We start from the raw sequence: 16,978 nt of genomic DNA on the forward strand, positions 1-16,978 counted from the left end.
TGTGAATGTTGTGTCTCTGATGTGCCTATGACGCTGCTGCAGGTAAGTTGTTCATTGCATACATGTGCTTGTGCATCTGACAATAAGCAGAGCCGGACAGCCAGAGTGGGTGGGAAGTGGTTACCGTCTCCGGACTGGGGATCCATCTGCAGCACCGAGGGGGCGCCTCACTGCCCGAGGGGCCGGATCTCCACTGGGACAGGATTCCGTCAGGTGGGGAGAGGGTGGAGTGGACGGGAGGTGATCTCGGTGACCTGGGTGAGGTGAGTTGGGAGTGGGGTAAATGTTGGGAGGTTGGTCCCCCACACGTCAGGGTCTGAGAACGGAGGCCACGGTCTCAGAACCAGGGGCAGCCGTGACCAACAAGATGAAGGATTTCTCCCCACAAAGGATTGGGGGTGTTTGGAATCCCTTCACCCAGAAGCTGCAGAGGCTGAATCCTTGAACACATTGAATGGTGAGGTGGACAGAGTTTCCCTCTGTCCGTTTCTCCAGAGGGTTACGGGGAGAGGGTGACAGAGTGAATGAGGAAAGTTGGATCAGTCAAGTGCAGCCACTGAACGGTGCAGCAGACTGGAGGGGCCGAACGGCCGCCTGCTATTACCACTTCTTCAGGCCAGCTGCTCTCTGGTACAGGGCACCACACTGTGGGTCACTGGTTTATTGTTGTCACATGTATCGAGGGACAGTGAACAACTTCGTTTTGCTGCCATCCACCAGATCATCTCCAAGCACAAGTACACCGAGGTGGTACAGGGGAAGCAACAACAGAATACAGAATACAGTGTCCCAGTTACAGAGAAAGTGCAGTGCAGGCAGACAGTGAGGTGCACGGGCCACGACGAGGCAGACAATGAGGTCAGGAGTTCATGAGTCGAAGGAGAGAATGAGAAGGTGCAGAAGGGATTTCCTAACCTGGCTCCAGGGCTGAGGGACGTCAGTTATGTGCTGGACTCGGGAAGCTTGGCTGGTTCTCCTGGGGATACAGTAGGTTGTGAGGGAACCTGATAGAGGTGTTTAGAATCACGGGGATACAGACAGAGTGGGGAGAGACTGTTCCCATTGGTGGGTGTGTCAGGACCCAGGGGACACAGGATGAAGGTGAAACTGCCCAGGGTGAGATGGGGATGTCTCTGTAACAGGGCGAGTGGGTGGGATGGGGAACACATTGCTGAGGGGGGCGGTGGGTGGAAGAAGATGAACTGCAACAGTGAAGGGGGAGCTGAATCAGGATGTGGGACGGGACAACCTGCAGGGCTGAGGGAGAAGGCTGGGCAGTGGGACCGGCTGGAGTGACCAAACAACGAGCTGGTACAGAGTCGACGGGCCGAACTGCCTCCTTCCGTGCTGTATCCATTGGGTGATTGTGTGACACCTCCACAGGACAAAGTGGCGCACAGACCGAGGAAGGGGGGCTGCGTTCCCCACCCGAGGCGGACGGAGCAGGAAGCCCTGGAGCTGTGGAGAGCCGGTAGCAGGAGAAGGGAGAAGCAGCCGGCTGGAGCTCAGCCCCCACAGGGTGAGTCCACTCTCCCTCCCCCACTCTCCCTCCAGGGGTCAGGGCACGGGCACTGGGTCCCCCTGGGGTCGTCCCCATGTGTCCACAGGAGCAGAGGATGTCACTTGGCCTCTCAGGTCTGTTCCACCATTCCGTGTGATCACAGCTGGTCTGCCCCAGGGCTCAGCTCCCCCTCTGTGTCAGGTCCCCAGAGCCCTCAGTCCCCCGATCTTCCCCATTTCTAAACTGCAACACCTTTGTAATAAAGGCCAATGCGTCAGTTGTCCTCTTCCCCAGCTGCTGCATGTGTCTGCTAACTTTGTGACTCGCCCACAGGAAAACCCAGGTCCCTCCGCACTTCACTCATTCCCACTTTCTCCATTTGGATCCCCAGCTGCTTCTGTTGCTTCCTCCCACCACAGTGCCTGACCTCCCAGCTCCCACCAGTGCCTGACCTCCCAGCTCCCACATTAAACTGCATTCACCCATCCACTCAATCCATTTGTCTCTCACCGAGGAGTCACAATCTCCATGTCACAACCTGCCCTTCCCACCACATTTGTCTCATTGCCAAACTTGCACACCTTGTACTCCTCCCCCTCCTCCAGGTCAGTGATATAAAAGGAAAATAAATGAGGGGCAAAAACAGATCCCTGGGATAATCCACTAGTTACATCCTTCCGACTTGGAAAAAGTATTCCAAATCTATTGTGTATCTGTTAACCAACATTCAGTCCATTCTAATGCACTTCCACCATTACCATACTTGTACAATAACCATTTATATAGTACCCTGTGAAATGCCCTTCAGAAGTCCACACATACACATCTGCAGGTTCTCCTCTGTTGACTCTGCTTGTTGCATCCTCAAAAAACCCAAACAAAATGTGTCAAACGTGATTTACCTTCCAGTTAACCATGTTGTCGAGGTTTAATTACATTAAGCTTTCTCAAACAATCAGCTACTTCTTCTTTGAAGACTGACTCCAGCACTTTGCCAACAACGGACTTTAAACCAACAGGCCTGCTGTTTCCTGCCTTTTGCTTTCCTCCCTTCTGGAACACGGGAGTCACGTTTGCCGTTTTCTAATCCATCGGCACCATCCTGGAATTCAGTGAGTTTTGAAAACCTTCCCCCAATAGGTCTCTGTGGCCGATTCCTGTAAAACACTTGGGTGCAGGTCCCCAGGACCTTGTGATCCATCCAACTTCAGTCCTGTGGGTCTCTTTGACACCGTGCCCCTCGTGAGTGGGATGTTTACACGTTCCTCCGTGCTCCTTGAAACTTGCCCGTGTCTAATCTTCAGGGTAACTGCGGCACCCTCCACGGTGAAGGCTGAGGCACAATCAGGTGTTTCACATTTCTGTCATTTCCTTGATTCCTAATGTTAATTCCCCAGCTTCATTCTCCAAAACTCAGCTCCACTCCCTGCCTTTTTATACATCCACAGAAATTCCTACTGCCATTTTAATATTATCTGCATGGTTTCCTCCACTACAAGTTTTCCCCTGGTGATTTATGTTTGCTGAATGCTGCAGCTTGCTGACGCATCCCGAGTCCTCTGCTCCACCATTGGTTGCTGCTAACTTGTCGGTCCTGATCTAACCTTCTCCGTGACCCCCTGTGTAATCCGCGGGTGGTTGCCCTTTCTCCTGAAGCCCCTCAAGCTGTTGCCTCCCCTCCCACTACTCACTTAGCCCCTGCCCTCTGATCCAGGTCCGCCCCGTGACTGGGGCCCTACCGGACAGGAGACGGAGGGGGAGCAACTCCCAGAAGGTGCAGCAGCCACCACCTCGGGCCACTCGGAGCCAGGAGCCAGCGCTGGGAGGGGCGACCAGTCAGCGGGCTCCACACGGGGCGAGTCACTCAGCGACGGTGAGCAGGAGCCAGCCACAGGGGGCTGGACGGTGCAGGAGGGGGGTGGCCGGAGGCGGGGGCCGCCATGCATCCCGGCTGAAGAGGGAGAGAACGGAGAGTTCAACAGCCCGGCCTTTAGACGCAGGGTCTTCCATGTGCACCACCAGTTGCTGGAGGCCTTGGACAGCCTGTCCACCAGCTGTCTGGCCTTGTCCCAGAGCACGGAGTCGGCTCCCACCCTGGCCCACCTCCTGCTGCAAGCTCTCTCCAGCCTGCAGTCCCTGACGGAGCAGGCTCCCAGCTGTGTGGGGGCTGCCAGGAGACCCTGTGCCCAGGAGCCTGTGGCACCAGCGCTGGCACCACTGATCCAGGATCAAACGGCTGCCCTGCAGGGTCTGGTGGGCGAGGTCTCCACCGGCCTGGAGAGGCTGCGGGAGCGACTGGACGGGGGCTTCAGCCGGATCACACATCTCCTGCAGTCTGCCCTCCCAGGGAGCAGTGGCGCGGCAGGGTCACAGCGCCGGGGGAGCCGTGCATGAGTGGACCAGACTGCACTGGGGCAGCGGCAACCCTGCAATCTGTAGCCCAGGGCAAACAGGGCGGACCGAGGGACCCTGTGGTACCTGAGTTAGTGACAGTGATCCCATGGTTGGACCAGGGGACCCTGTGGAGCACGGGTCAGTGACACCCACGCTGAGCGTGGACCGGGGGACCCTGCCAAACCCAGGTCAGTTTCACCCACCACAAGGGCCCAGACTGGGAATCCCAGCAGACCCGGGCCAGTGAAAGTGACCCCAGGGCTGGGGCAGGGGACCCCACAGATTTATTACTGGCAGTGACAGTGACCCTCCCATTGCCGACACTAAATCCCGGGAATACCACATGGCATCCCAGCGGTGCAAAGACGGGGATGATGTTTGTTCCCGGGGTGTGTTGGAGTGGTCAGAATGTGACGGGCATGGAACTGGGACGAGGTGTCATTGGCTGGGTGTGTTGTTGGGAATAAAGTCTTCGTGTCTATCTGCAGTGATGGTGTCCATCCTGTCAATGAGCACTCAATGAGAGTGTGGGTTACAGCACAGGTACTGTTGGGATGGATGGAGTGTGCGTCCTGCACAGCGTGATCCCACAGACACCACTGTGACCAGAGGATGATCTGTTCCTGGGGTGGTCTGGGGGTCAGTTATTGGTGGGACATCAGGGAAACATCCCCTACTCCTACTCAAGTGCTCCCCTGGGCCGGGCAAGGACACCCGGGTCCTTGTGAACAACTGCACTCCCCACTCGCTCCCAATTTAAAATAAACCCCTTGCCCTGTGCATCAAAGTGGAGAACAACATGATGTTTCATCAGCCACAGAGTCACAGAGTTGTGCAGCACAGACACAGGCCCTTATGCCCATTGGCTCTGTGCCAACCATCACACCTCTCTGCACCAATCCCACTGCCTGCATGAATTCCACATCCCTCTGCGCCCTGCTCACTCACCAACCTGTCCCGACGTCTCTGCCTGTTGTCACTGTTCCTGCCTCCAGCAGCTCCCCGCCGCTCATTCCTAATCCCAACTACTCCATGAAAACTGTCCCCCTCGCATCCTTTGAAGCTCCTCCCTCTCAGCTTCATCCTCTGCCCACTCGGTCAGACACCCCCACCCAGGGGAATGGACTCTGGCCATCTACCCTGTCTCTGCTTCTCGTTATTTTATACACCTCCATCATGTCACCTTTCGGCCTACTTCGCTCCGGGGAAACAAACACAGCCTCTCCTATCTCTCCTTGTAACTGCAGCCCTCCAGTCCAGGCAACATCCTTGTGAATGTTTTCTGCACCCCTTCCAGCTAAATCACATCCCTCCTGTCGTGTGGTGACCAGAATGGTACACTGTGCTCCCAGTGAAGCCTAACCAATGTGATGTACAACTGTAACCGGATGTCCCAACTCTTGTACTCAATGGCTCAGCCGATGAGGACAATCATGTCCTGCCGCTGCCGCTCCCTCAGCTTCCCGTCCCCCTCCCCACTCACAACCCCACCCAGCCTCAATTCCCCGGCCTGTTGAGCTGGGGTTTGAACGACCTCAATGATTGAGCCACCACACTCCCAGGGCGGACACTTCCAAAGGTCCAGGGCACTCTCGGTGATGTCATTTTTCACCTCAGCTCCTGGCCCCCTTATTTTGTGACCCCTGTTTCCAGGTCCTTCACCCAGGGGAAAGCATCCTCCCTCCTCCAACACCAGGTCCTTGTGGAGGGAGCATGAACCTCCAGGATTTCTGACCTAGTGGGTTGTAGGAACCAGATCACTGGAGGGATTTGTTTCAGGTTTCAATGAGATCAGCTCCTTCTTCTAAACTCCAGACAACACAGACCTAGTCTGCTCAATCTCTGCACACCCACCATCCCCAGTACACGTCTGGTGAACCTGTCTGCACTCCTCTGTGGGAAGTCGATACATGTCTAGGTTCGGGAACTAAAACTGCACAACACTCCAGGAGCACTGTAACCAAGGGCCCACAGAACTGCAGTCAGTCACCTTCATTCTGGGACAGATCACCCTGCAATAATGCCAACGTTAACAACACAGACCTTTACAACAGCCGGCACTGTACTGTAAGGGACAGAAATATACAACAGCCAGCACTCTACTGTAAGGGAACAGACCTTTATAGCAGCCAGCACTGTACTGTAAGGGCACAGACCTTTACAACAGCCGGCAATGTGTATAACATACACTGCATTGCATAAGAGGGAAAGAACACGCAAGTAAAACAGCAGTATAAGCCAAGGACACAAATTCAAACAAACCTAACACTGTTCTGTGGGGCCAGAGTTTTCCAGCACCAATCCCTCTGCTGTACCGATAAAGACATGAACTGTTACGAGCCACGTTGCTATTTAAGGCACTTGGACAGTAGAGTAGTAGTGTGTGTGTGTGGTGTCATCAAGACATCAAAATAACAACGTGCTGGCAATTTTCCTCAGTGAGTCAAGAAGAGAGAGAGACTGCTGGTCTCCGTAACAATGGATGAAGAACAATAGCTGTGTCTGTCACTACAATCCATGTATGGATTTTTGGAGCAAACAAGTGCAGTCCACTTTGTCGTTCACCTGTAGTGGGAAACAGGTATTTCTGTGGGCGGCCACGTATCGAATGCCTTCGGGGTGGCACATACTTTGGAACAAAGCAAAGGAGATCATCAGGGATTGAGATGTCATATGGGTTCCATCGTGGAACATGTGGATTTTGTCATTTCTCTCTACATTCTCTCTACATTTTCTCTTCAGTCAACGGTGGTTTTGCTAAAGCCTTTGCTCACGTTTAACCTTATGACTTTCTGAACTGAACTTTGAGAACTATTCCTGGACTTGCGGTTTGGGAATTTGTCACACTCATACAATGTTTAATATTTAACTTTTTCACTTTTCTTATTATCATAAGCAGTTATTAATAAAATAGTTTCTAACACTTATACATGATGCGGGGTGTTTCTATTGTTGCTGGCATGTAACAAAATTGGGGGCTCGTCCGGGATCAATCCCAAGATTGACGAGGGTAGTCCAAGATCGAACTCAAGACTGGCACAAGAGGTCTGGGTTTGAAAAAATTGAAGCTTATTGGATGGCTGGTTGTTGGTCGGCCTGGTAAATGTCTTTTTGATTGGTTTGTGTGTGTGGAAACCAGCAACAATGGATACATTTTTGAAAAAAAATCCCTGTGGGATTGCAGGGCATGAATAAGGATGGTTTGTTCAACCTTGAAACAGTAAAGCGGTCAATGAGAAAGACAGCTGTTCAGACACTGATAGCTGTCCGTTATGTGGAGTTGAAGATGTTTGGGGAAGATGTGTTAGAACAGTTTCCTGGGAGTGAATCAGAGATTCAGCCGAATGAGAACAAAGGAAACTAGATGGCCCAGATGCAGCCGAATGAGAACAAAGGAAACTAGAGCTAGAAGGAAGAAGGTTAGATGCTGAGGCAGAACAAAGGATGTTAAATGCCCAGATAGAACTGAAGAGGATGGAGGATGAGGACAAGGAGAGACAGAGGCGGCATGAGTTAGCAATGAAATGAAAGAGTTCTGAATCTGGTTCTGATTCTGATAATGATAGCCATATCATATGATGACCATAGCCAGAGGGGAGGTTCTATTAGTCCCTCCTTTTGAGGAAGATCAGGTTGATCAGTATTTCCAAGATTTTGAAAAAGTTGCTGAGAGTTCAAAGTGGCCAAAAGAAAGATGGGCTCTTATGTTACAGAGTGTGATTAAAGGTAAAGCTCAACAAGCTTATTCTGCTTTGTCTGTTGGGGATGCAGCTGATTATAACAAGGTAAAACAAGCTGTGCTTAAAGCTTATGAATTAGTACCTGAAACATACAGACAGAAACTTAGAGACCTGAAGAAGTCTACAGGCCAGACGTACTTGGAATTTGCCAATGGAAAGAGAATATATTTTGAACGATGGTACATGTCTAAAAATATAAATGGGAATTATGATAAACTGAGAGAATTGATTTTAGTGGAGGACATTAAAAAGTGTGTCTCAGTTGAAATAACAACATATCTAAATGAGAAGGAGGTGGAAACTTTGCAAGAAACTGCTAGGTTGGCAGATGAGTATGCTTTAACCCATAAATCCAAATGGGGACAAACGAAGACCTTTCAAAAGAGTTATAGGGATAATCCAGGTAAACCGGAGGTTAAATTGAGAAGTAATCAAAAGAGGAAGGGTGATCGGAAGCCAGTGCTGGAGAAACCTGCTGAGCGTATTTGTTATCACTGTAAGAAACCTGGTCATGTGATAGCTAATTGTTCCCTCTTGAAGAAAAGGAGGCCGTGCCAAATACTTGCTTTCAAGTAGTTAAAACTAAAAATCAAAAGGGTTTTGGTCATGTTGTTAAAGATCAGTCCTTGCCAGAGGTAAATGCTGAAATGTTGGATGAGGTTAGGGAGGAATTCCGTTCTTTTGTATCAGAGGGTTTTGTCTCACTGAATGTTGGGTCACCCCAAGTGCCAGTGAAAATCCTTAGAGATACTGGGGCTTCCCAATCCATCCTGTTAGAGTGTTTCAAATTTTGGTGAGAAGACTGCTACTGGTGAGGTAAATCTAGTGCGAGGCATTGCAGGTGACACTGTGTCTGTACCTTTGCACAAGGTAATTTTAAACTCAGAGTTAATAGAAGCACCTGTTAAAATAGGGATATGACCTAGTTTACTAGTGGAAGGAGTTTCTTTGTTATTAGGGAATGACCTTGCAGGTGGAAAAATTGTCCCTGTGGTACAGTTAAAGACCAAACCAATTATTGATGAGTTCAAGAACGATTCAGATGTTTATCCATCCTGTGCAGTGACTCGAGCTGGGGCTAAAGAATTTGACGTCCAATAATCCCGTGCAGCCTGATTTTGTTACCTGTGACAGCACTAAACAAGATGCAAGTTATGATCACTTGTCCGAGACAGTTCTGTTTTCACTGGAGAATTAAAATCCTTGTATTGGGCCTGAGTATAAAGATTCGTCCTTTGCAGGAAAGAATTTATAGTGGAGCAGGCTAATGATCCTGAGCTTACTGAATTGAGAGAAAAAAAGCACTTTCATGTGATGACATTGAGAAGGTGCCAACTGGATAGTATTTCAAAAGTGGACTGTTAATGAGGAAATGGAGACCTCCTAATGTTCCTGCCAGTGAGGAATGGAAAGTTATTCACCAGGTTGTGGTCCATAATGTTCATAGGAATGAGATTTTAAACCTCGCCCATAGTATGCCTTTAGGTGGTCATTTTGGTGTGACTAAAACTGTAAGAAAGATTGTGAAACAATTCTTGTGGCCTGGTTTGAGGAAGGATGTTGTGATGTTTTGTAGAACTTGTCACACATGTCAGATGGTAGGTAAACCTAATCAGAGCTCTCCCCCCCCCCCCCCCCACCCCCCGTGGCTCCTTTACAGCCTACTCCTGCCTTTGGTGAACCCTTTTCGAAGGTGATTGTGGACTGTGTTTGTCCATTGCCAAAGTCTAAAGCTGGGAATCAGTATTTGTTAATCATCATGTGTGTAGCTTCTAGATTTCCAGAGACAATACCACTCAGAAATATTAAGGCCAAGACTGTGTCAAAGGCTCTCCTAAATTTTTCACTTTGGTTGGTTTGCCTAAAGAAATCCAGTCTGAAGTAATTTTATGTCAGGTTTATTTCAACAATTAGTCTATGAGCTGGGAGAAAATCAGGTTGTATTGTCTGCCTATCATCCAGAATCTCAGGGAGCTCGGGGATATTTCATTCTACTCAAAAATATGCTGAAGACTCTTTGTTTTGAAAACACAAAGGATTGGGATGAAGGAATTCATTTGCAGTATGTAAGTCAGTGCAGGAATCCTGAGGGTTCAGTCCTTATTAATTTCTGTTTGGACATCAGGTTAGAGGACATCTGGAATTGCTAAGAGAACAATGGGTAAATGAGGAGATGCACTTGAATTTGTTGGACTATGTTCAGAAATTTAAAATCGACTGCAGAGATTTTGCCAGTTAGCAAAAGAGAATTTAAAAACAAGCCAAACGAAAATGAAAACATATTTTGATTAACATGCTCACTCAAGGACGTTTAAGGTGAGAGATAGTGTTAGTGTTTTACCCTATTCAAAACAACCCTCTCGAAGCCCAGTTTCATGGGCCATATGTTATTGAGTAAGATTAATGATTTAAATTATATGATCAAGACACCTGATCGATGAAAGCAAAAACAACTCTGTCATGTAAACATGCTTAAACCTTATTAAGAGAGAGATACAGCTGTGGCTATGGCTGATAATGTGGGTGTTGACCCGAGGGTATCTAAAGTTGAGACTGTGGAAGATCAGTTTCGACCAAACATTGCATCACCGGAGCTCGGAAATAATAATATTTTGGAGAACATTGAAACAAAGTTGGAACATTTCCAATTTTCACAAAAAACAACAGATGAAGCAGTTAATTTTAAAATTTTGAAATTTGTTTCCGGATGTTCCAAAGAGAACTCAATAACTAATCATGACGTTGACATTGGGGATGCAAAGCCAATCAAACAACACCCATATCGAATGAATGTAGAAAAGAGTAATCTTGTTGACCAAGAGATTGAATATATATTAGAGAATGATATTATTAGATGTTCCACTTCAAACGTCAGTTCACCCTGTGTTATTGGGCCTAAACCAGATGGGAGAGTTAGGTTTTGCACTGATTATAGAAGAGTGAACACTGTAACTAAGTCAGATGCTCACCCTATTGCTCAGGTGGATGATTGCACAGAGTGGGAAAGGCGAAATTTCTTACAAAGGTTAACCTATTAAGAGGGTACTGATGCGTCGCATTGACAGATATAGGAAGAGAGATTTCTGCCTTTGTAACCCTTTCTGGATTGTATGAGTACAATGTTTTGCCATTTGCAATGAAAAATGCTCCGGCAACATTTCAAAGAATGATTAATTCAGTGATTCATGGGTTAAAACATACAGATGCCTACATTGATGACTGAGTGACAGGGAATGATACATGGGAAGCTCATACCTCTGCGTTAGAAAGGTTGTTTGAAAGACTTTCCAAAGCTAACCTTACAGTTACCTTGGCTAAAAGTGAACTTGGCCATGCCACTGTGATGTATCTTGGTTATGCTGTAGGTCAAGGCAGGTTATCTCCTGTTCAGGCAAAAGTTCAAGTAATATCTGAGTTCCCTGTTCCCACAGGTATGAGGACCGTTAGAAGGTTTTTGGGAATGGTTGGATATTATCGCAAATTTTGTGAAAGAATTTGCTGATATTGCTCTTCCCTTAACTGATCTTCTTCAGAGGGCAGTGGTTTGTTTGGACAGATGCTTGCCAAGAAGCATTTGAGAAGCTGAAAGCCATTTAATGCTACCATCCTGTGCTCAAATCACTTCACTTTGAAAAACCACTTTCATCAGCAGTAGATGCCAGTGATGAAGCTGCAGGAGCTGTGTTGTTGCAGAAGGGTGACCGTGATGGTATTGACCATCCTGTAGCTTGTTTTTCAAAGAAATTTAATGAGCATCAAAAGAATTATTCCACCATAGAAAAAGAATTACTGTTGCTTGTTTTAGCTTTGTAGTATTTTAATGTGTATGTTTTCACCGCTCAGAAACCACTTACTGTGTACAGATCATAACCCATTGGTATTTCTGAGCAGAGTGAAAAACAAGAACAGAAGGCTGTTAAACTGGAGATTAATTTTGCAATAGTTTGATCTCATGATAACTCACATTAAAGACAAAGATAATGTGATTGCTGATTGTCTTTCCCGATGTTAAATGGAAAAATGTAACTTCACTAACATGATTTTCTGTAATCGTGTAGCATGATAATTATACATTGTTTTACTAATTGTATGCGTGCTTAAAAATTTTGGTCTTGCAGATCAATCTTATTTCTTTCGAGGGGGAGGTGTTCTGAGCCAGGTTGCTATTTGGTGAATGTCCCTTTAAGGCACCTGGAGAGTAGAGCAGTGGTGTGTGTATGGTGTCGTCAAGACAGCAAGATAACAACATGCTGGCTGTTTTGCTCAGTGAGTCAAAGTGAGTCAAGAAAAGAGAGAAATAGAGAGAGGGAGAGGGAGAGGGAGAGAGAGAGAGAGAGAGAGAGAGAGAGAGAGAGAGAGAGAGAGAGACTGCTGGTCTCCGTAACAATGGATGAAGAACAATAGCTGTGTCTGTCACTACAATCCATGCATGGATTTTTGGAACAAACAAGTCATTAACCTGTAGTGGGAAACAGGTATTTGTGTGGGCAGCCATGTATCGAATGCCTTCGGGGTGGCAGAGACTTCTGAAGAAAGCAACAGAGATCATCAGTGATTGAGGTGTCCTATGGGTTCCATCGTGGAACATCCGGATTTCATAATTTCTCTCTACATTTTCTCTTCAGTCAATAGTCGTTTTGCAAAAGCCTTTGCTCACGTTTCACCTTGTGACTTGCTGAACTGAACATTGAGAACTATTCCTAGACCTGGGGTTTGGGACTTTGCCACGCACACACTTGGAGTTTATTAGTTTTGGGGATCACTTCTCTTTTTACTTCTCCTATTATCACAATTAATAAAATAGTTTCTAACACTTATTCATGACTCAGTGTGTTTCGATTGTTGCTGGTATGTAACATAAACAACCCCTGCACTACACTGTGAAGTCACAGCCCAACACAGACCACACACAGCCCAGTGTGGACAGAGAGCTTTACACCAGCCACCCCCAACACTGGAAGGACACAGACCTGTACAAACCACCCCCGGACTGCACAAGGACTGCCCAGCACAGCACAGCAGGGAGGTGGACAAGTAGAAACCAAGCACAGTCCTGCAGGGACACCGACTGCTCCACCCTTAGCATGGTTCAGTGTGCTGCTGAACCTTCAGAAGTTCCTGCCCAAGGGTTGTGGGAACCAGAACACTGGAGCGATTTGAAGGATAATTTTGGGAAAGATTTGGGAATTGTGTGGAACTGGCACAGAAAAGGAGTTGAAGCCTGGGGCAGACCACCTGAGATCACATGGAATGGTGAGGCAGGATTGGTGTCCGACACCCTGCGCCTGTTGCTGTGGTGATGCAGGGAGACACAGGGGTGGAATTTTTAAAGTGCACCCAGGAGAGCTTCATCCGTGGACAGACCTATTTGCAGCAGTGCTGGACTCAGTCCATGGGAAAGAGGCCAGGAGAATGCAAGAAGTTTCAGTGGGCGAGCACTTTGGGGCTGGTGAGCAGAACTCAGGAAGTTTCAAAGTAGGTCTGGAAAGGGAAGACAGATCGTATGGAAATTAAGTGTCTGGATTGCGGGGTTGGGGGTGGGGAAGGACAATTTCATCATCATTAGACAGGAGAAAGTAACTGCAGGGAGAGAAGTTACCTGCAGGCAGACCTACGTCCGTGAGGTGGGAATGCATAAAAGGTGAAACAGTGAGAGTTCAGGGACAACGTGTTTCTGTCAGATGAAGGACGGCAACTCCCTGGAACCCTGGATGTCCAGAAATACTGAGGATTTTATGAAAAGAATAAGAAGAGGGTGGTGGGTATAGATCACTGAAGGCTGGCGAGGCCCTTCAGGTGCACAGAGAGTGGGTGTGGTGTGTGACTCACAGAAATAGGAGGGCAAAGAAGTCACAAAATATCAGTGGTGGCTATGATTAATGGAAAATCAAGAACTTTTTTTGTATATCAAGAGTAAGAGGGTAACTGGAAAATGGGTGGGGCCTGTGAGGGGACAAAGTGACAACCTGTGTGTGGGACCAGAGGGTGTGGACAAGGTCTGAAATGAATCATTCCCATCTGTGTTTACTGTGGAGAAGGACATCGTGGTTGGAGGTTTCATTTGAGACAGTGACATTCCAGAGCACATTAAAATCAAAAAGGAGGTATCAGATGTCTCAGCAGAGATTAGGGTGGATAAATCCCCAGGACCTAAGGAGATGCATCCCAGGCTTCTGTGGGAGACAACAGAGGAGATTGTTGGGGCCCTGATGGAGATATTTAAATCTTCACTGGCCACAGGTGAGATGCCAGGTGACGGAAGACAGGAAATGTGGGATCTGTATTCAGGAGAGGGAGCAGGGGCAAGCCAGGTTATTGAAGGCCAGTTAGTCTGACATCTGCAGTTGGAAAATTATTGAAAAGAAACTTGGAGAAACAGGAATAATCTACACTTGGAGAGGCAGGGATTAATCAAGGACAGTCATTGGATTTGTTGGAGGGAAATCCTGTCTGAGTAATTTTCTGATCACTTCCCGTGGTAGCTGGTGGTTGTCCATTCATATGTGAAGAAAGATCACACCAAGAAATTAGAGGTCTGTCAGCGTAGCTTTAGTCGTGGGGAAATTTTTGAAATCTATTCCAAGGGACAATGTTGACTCAATTTAGAAAGGCAGAGATTAAGCTGGGGAAGGTAATGGGTGAATTCATTGAGGTGGTAAAAAGGAGAGGCAGTGAGGATTTCAGCAATGCGTTGAGAGATTCCACAAAACTGGCTGGTCAAAAATTTCTGTACCAGCCAGTCACTGATACAGTATGAGGTTCGATCTCTAACTGTCAGTCTCTGATACAGTGTGAGAGTGTGTGGTTCATTCTGTCCATGTCAGTCATTGGAACAATGTGAGAGTGTGGGGTTCATTCTGCACATGACAGTCCCTCGTACAGTGTGAGAGTGTGGGTTCATTCTGCACCTGACAGTCCCTGGTACAGTGAGAGAGTGTGAGTTTATTCTGCACCTGACAGTCCCTGGTATGGTGTGAGAGTGGGGCTTCATTCATTACCTGTAAATCTCTGGTGCAATGCGAGAGTGTGGGATTCATTCTGTACCTATGAGTCTTTGGTACAGTGTGAGAGTGGGGGTTCATTCATTACCTGTAGATCTCTGGTGCAATGTGAGAGTGTGGGGTTCATTCTGTACCTGTCAGTCACTGGCACAATGTAGCGTGAGGGTGTTATTCTGCACCTGTCAGTCTCTGGGACAGTGTGAGAGCGTTGGGTTCATTCTGTCATTGTCAGTATCTGGTGCAGGCAGTGTGAGAATGGGGTTCATTCTTTACCTGCCGGCCTCTGGTACAGTGTGAGAGTTTGGGGGTGATTCTGTAGCTGTCGGTTTCTGGTACATGGTGAGAGATTGGGGTCCATTATGCACATGTCAGTCTCTGCTATTGTGTAAGAGTGTGTAGTTCATTCTGTACCTCTCAGGCTCTGGTAGAGTGTGAGAGTGTGGGGTTCATTTTGTACCTGTCAATCTCTGATATAGTGTGAGAGTGTGGGGTTCATATTGTCCCTGACAGTCTCTGCTATAGTGTGAGATTGTGGGGTTCATTCTGTGCCTGTAAGTCTCAGGTACAGACTGAGAGTTTGAGGTTCATTCTGTACCTGTCAGTCTCAGGTACTCTGCTATAGCGTGAGAGTGTGGGGTTCATTCTGTACCTGTCAGTCTCATGTGCAGCAGGAGAGTTTGGAGTTGATTTTGTAACTGTCAGTCTCTGGTACAGGGTGCGAGTGTGGGGTTAATTCTGTACATGTCAGTCCTTGTTACAGTATGAGAGTGTGGTGTTCATTCTCTTACTGTCAGTCTCTGGCATAGGGTGTGAGTGTGGGGTTAATTCTGTACATGTCAGTGCTTGTTACAGTATGAGAGAGTGGTGTTCATTCTCTCACTGTTAGTCTCTGGTACAGTGTGAGAGTGCAGGGTTTATGCTGTCCCTAACAGACTCTGGTACACTGGTAGAATGTGAGATTGTGGGGTTCATTCTTTACCTGACAGTCTCTGGTACAGTGTGAGAGTGTGGGATTGATTCTGTACCTGTCAGTCTCATGTACAATGTGAGAGTTTGCGGTTGATTTTGTTACTGTCAGTCTCTGGTACAGAGTGTGAGTTTGGGGTTAATTCTGTACATGTCAGTACTTCTTACAGTGTGAGAGTGTGGCGTTCATTCTCTCACTGTCAGTCTCTGGTACAGTGTGAGAGTGCAGGGTTCATACTGTCCCTAACAGACTCTGGTATATTGGTAGAGTGTGAGATAGTGGTGTTCATTCTGTATCTGTCTCTCTATGCTACTGTGAGAGTCTGTGTGGTACATTCTGTTCCTGCCAGTGTCTGGTACAGTGTGAGAGAGTGGGGAATCATTCTGTACCTGTCAGTCTCTGGTACAATGTGAGAGTGCGGGGTTCATTCTGTACCTGTCAGTCTCTGGTACAGTGTGAGAGTGTGGTGTTCATACAGACTCTGGTACACTGGTAGAGTGTGAGATAGTGGGGTTCATTCTGTACAAGACAGTCTCTGGCACAGTGTGAGAGTGTGGGGTTCATTCTGCACATGTCAGTCTCTGTTACTGTGTAAGAGTGTGTGGTTCATTCTGTTCCTGTCAGTCTCAGATACAGTGTGAGAGTTTGGAGTTCATTCTGTACCTGAGGGTCTTTGGTATGGTGTGAGAGTGTGGGGTCCATTCTGTACCAGACAGTCTCTTGTTCAGAGTGAGAGTGTGGGCATATTCTGTCCCTGTCAGCCTCTGGTATAATATGAGAGTGTGGGGTTCATTCTGGACTTGTCACTCTGTGCTACTGTGAGAGTCTGTGTGGTACATTCTGTACCTGACAGTCCCTGGTACAATGTGAGGGTGTGGGGTTCCTTCTGTCACAGACAGTCTCTGATACTCTGGTATAGAATGATAGTGTGGATTTCATTCTCTACCTGTCATTCTCAGCTAAAGTGTGAGAGTGTGGGGTTGACACTGTACCTGTCAGTATGTAATGCAGTTTTTTTTAGAATGTGGGGTTCATACTGTACCTTTCAGGGTCTTGTTCAGTGTGAGAGTGTGGGGTTTATTCTATACTTGTCAGTCTGTGGCACAGTGTGAGATTGTGGGGTTCATTCTGCAGCTCTCAGTGTCTGGTAGAGTGTGAGAATGTGGTGTTCATTCTGCAGCTGTCAGTCTCTCATACAGTGTGAGATTATGGGGTTCATTCAGTACCTGTCAGTCACTGGTACAGTGTAGAGTGAGGGGCTTATTCTGTGCCTGTCAGACTCTGGGACGGTGTGAGAGTTCAGTGTTCATTCTGCACATGTCAGTCTCTGTTACTGTGTAAGAGTGTGTGGTTCATTCTCTACCTGTCAGTCTCA

The 16,978-nt window shown here is 47.6% G+C and overlaps 1 protein-coding gene across 1 annotated transcript; it reads left to right on the top strand.

The window, feature by feature from the left end:
• Positions 1–27: 27 nt before the first annotated feature.
• Positions 28–9,247, top strand: LOC127586491 (uncharacterized). The gene is made up of 3 exons (XM_052044505.1): positions 28–42; positions 1,384–1,519; positions 3,216–9,247. The coding sequence occupies exons 1-3, from the start codon at positions 28–30 to the stop codon at positions 3,893–3,895; spliced, it is 831 nt and encodes a 276-aa protein (XP_051900465.1). The 3' UTR covers positions 3,896–9,247.
• The last annotated feature ends 7,731 nt before the right edge of the window (positions 9,248–16,978 follow it).

The sequence above is a fragment of the Pristis pectinata genome, chromosome 37 (assembly GCF_009764475.1).
Source record: "Pristis pectinata isolate sPriPec2 chromosome 37, sPriPec2.1.pri, whole genome shotgun sequence".
NCBI lineage: Eukaryota > Metazoa > Chordata > Chondrichthyes > Rhinopristiformes > Pristidae > Pristis > Pristis pectinata.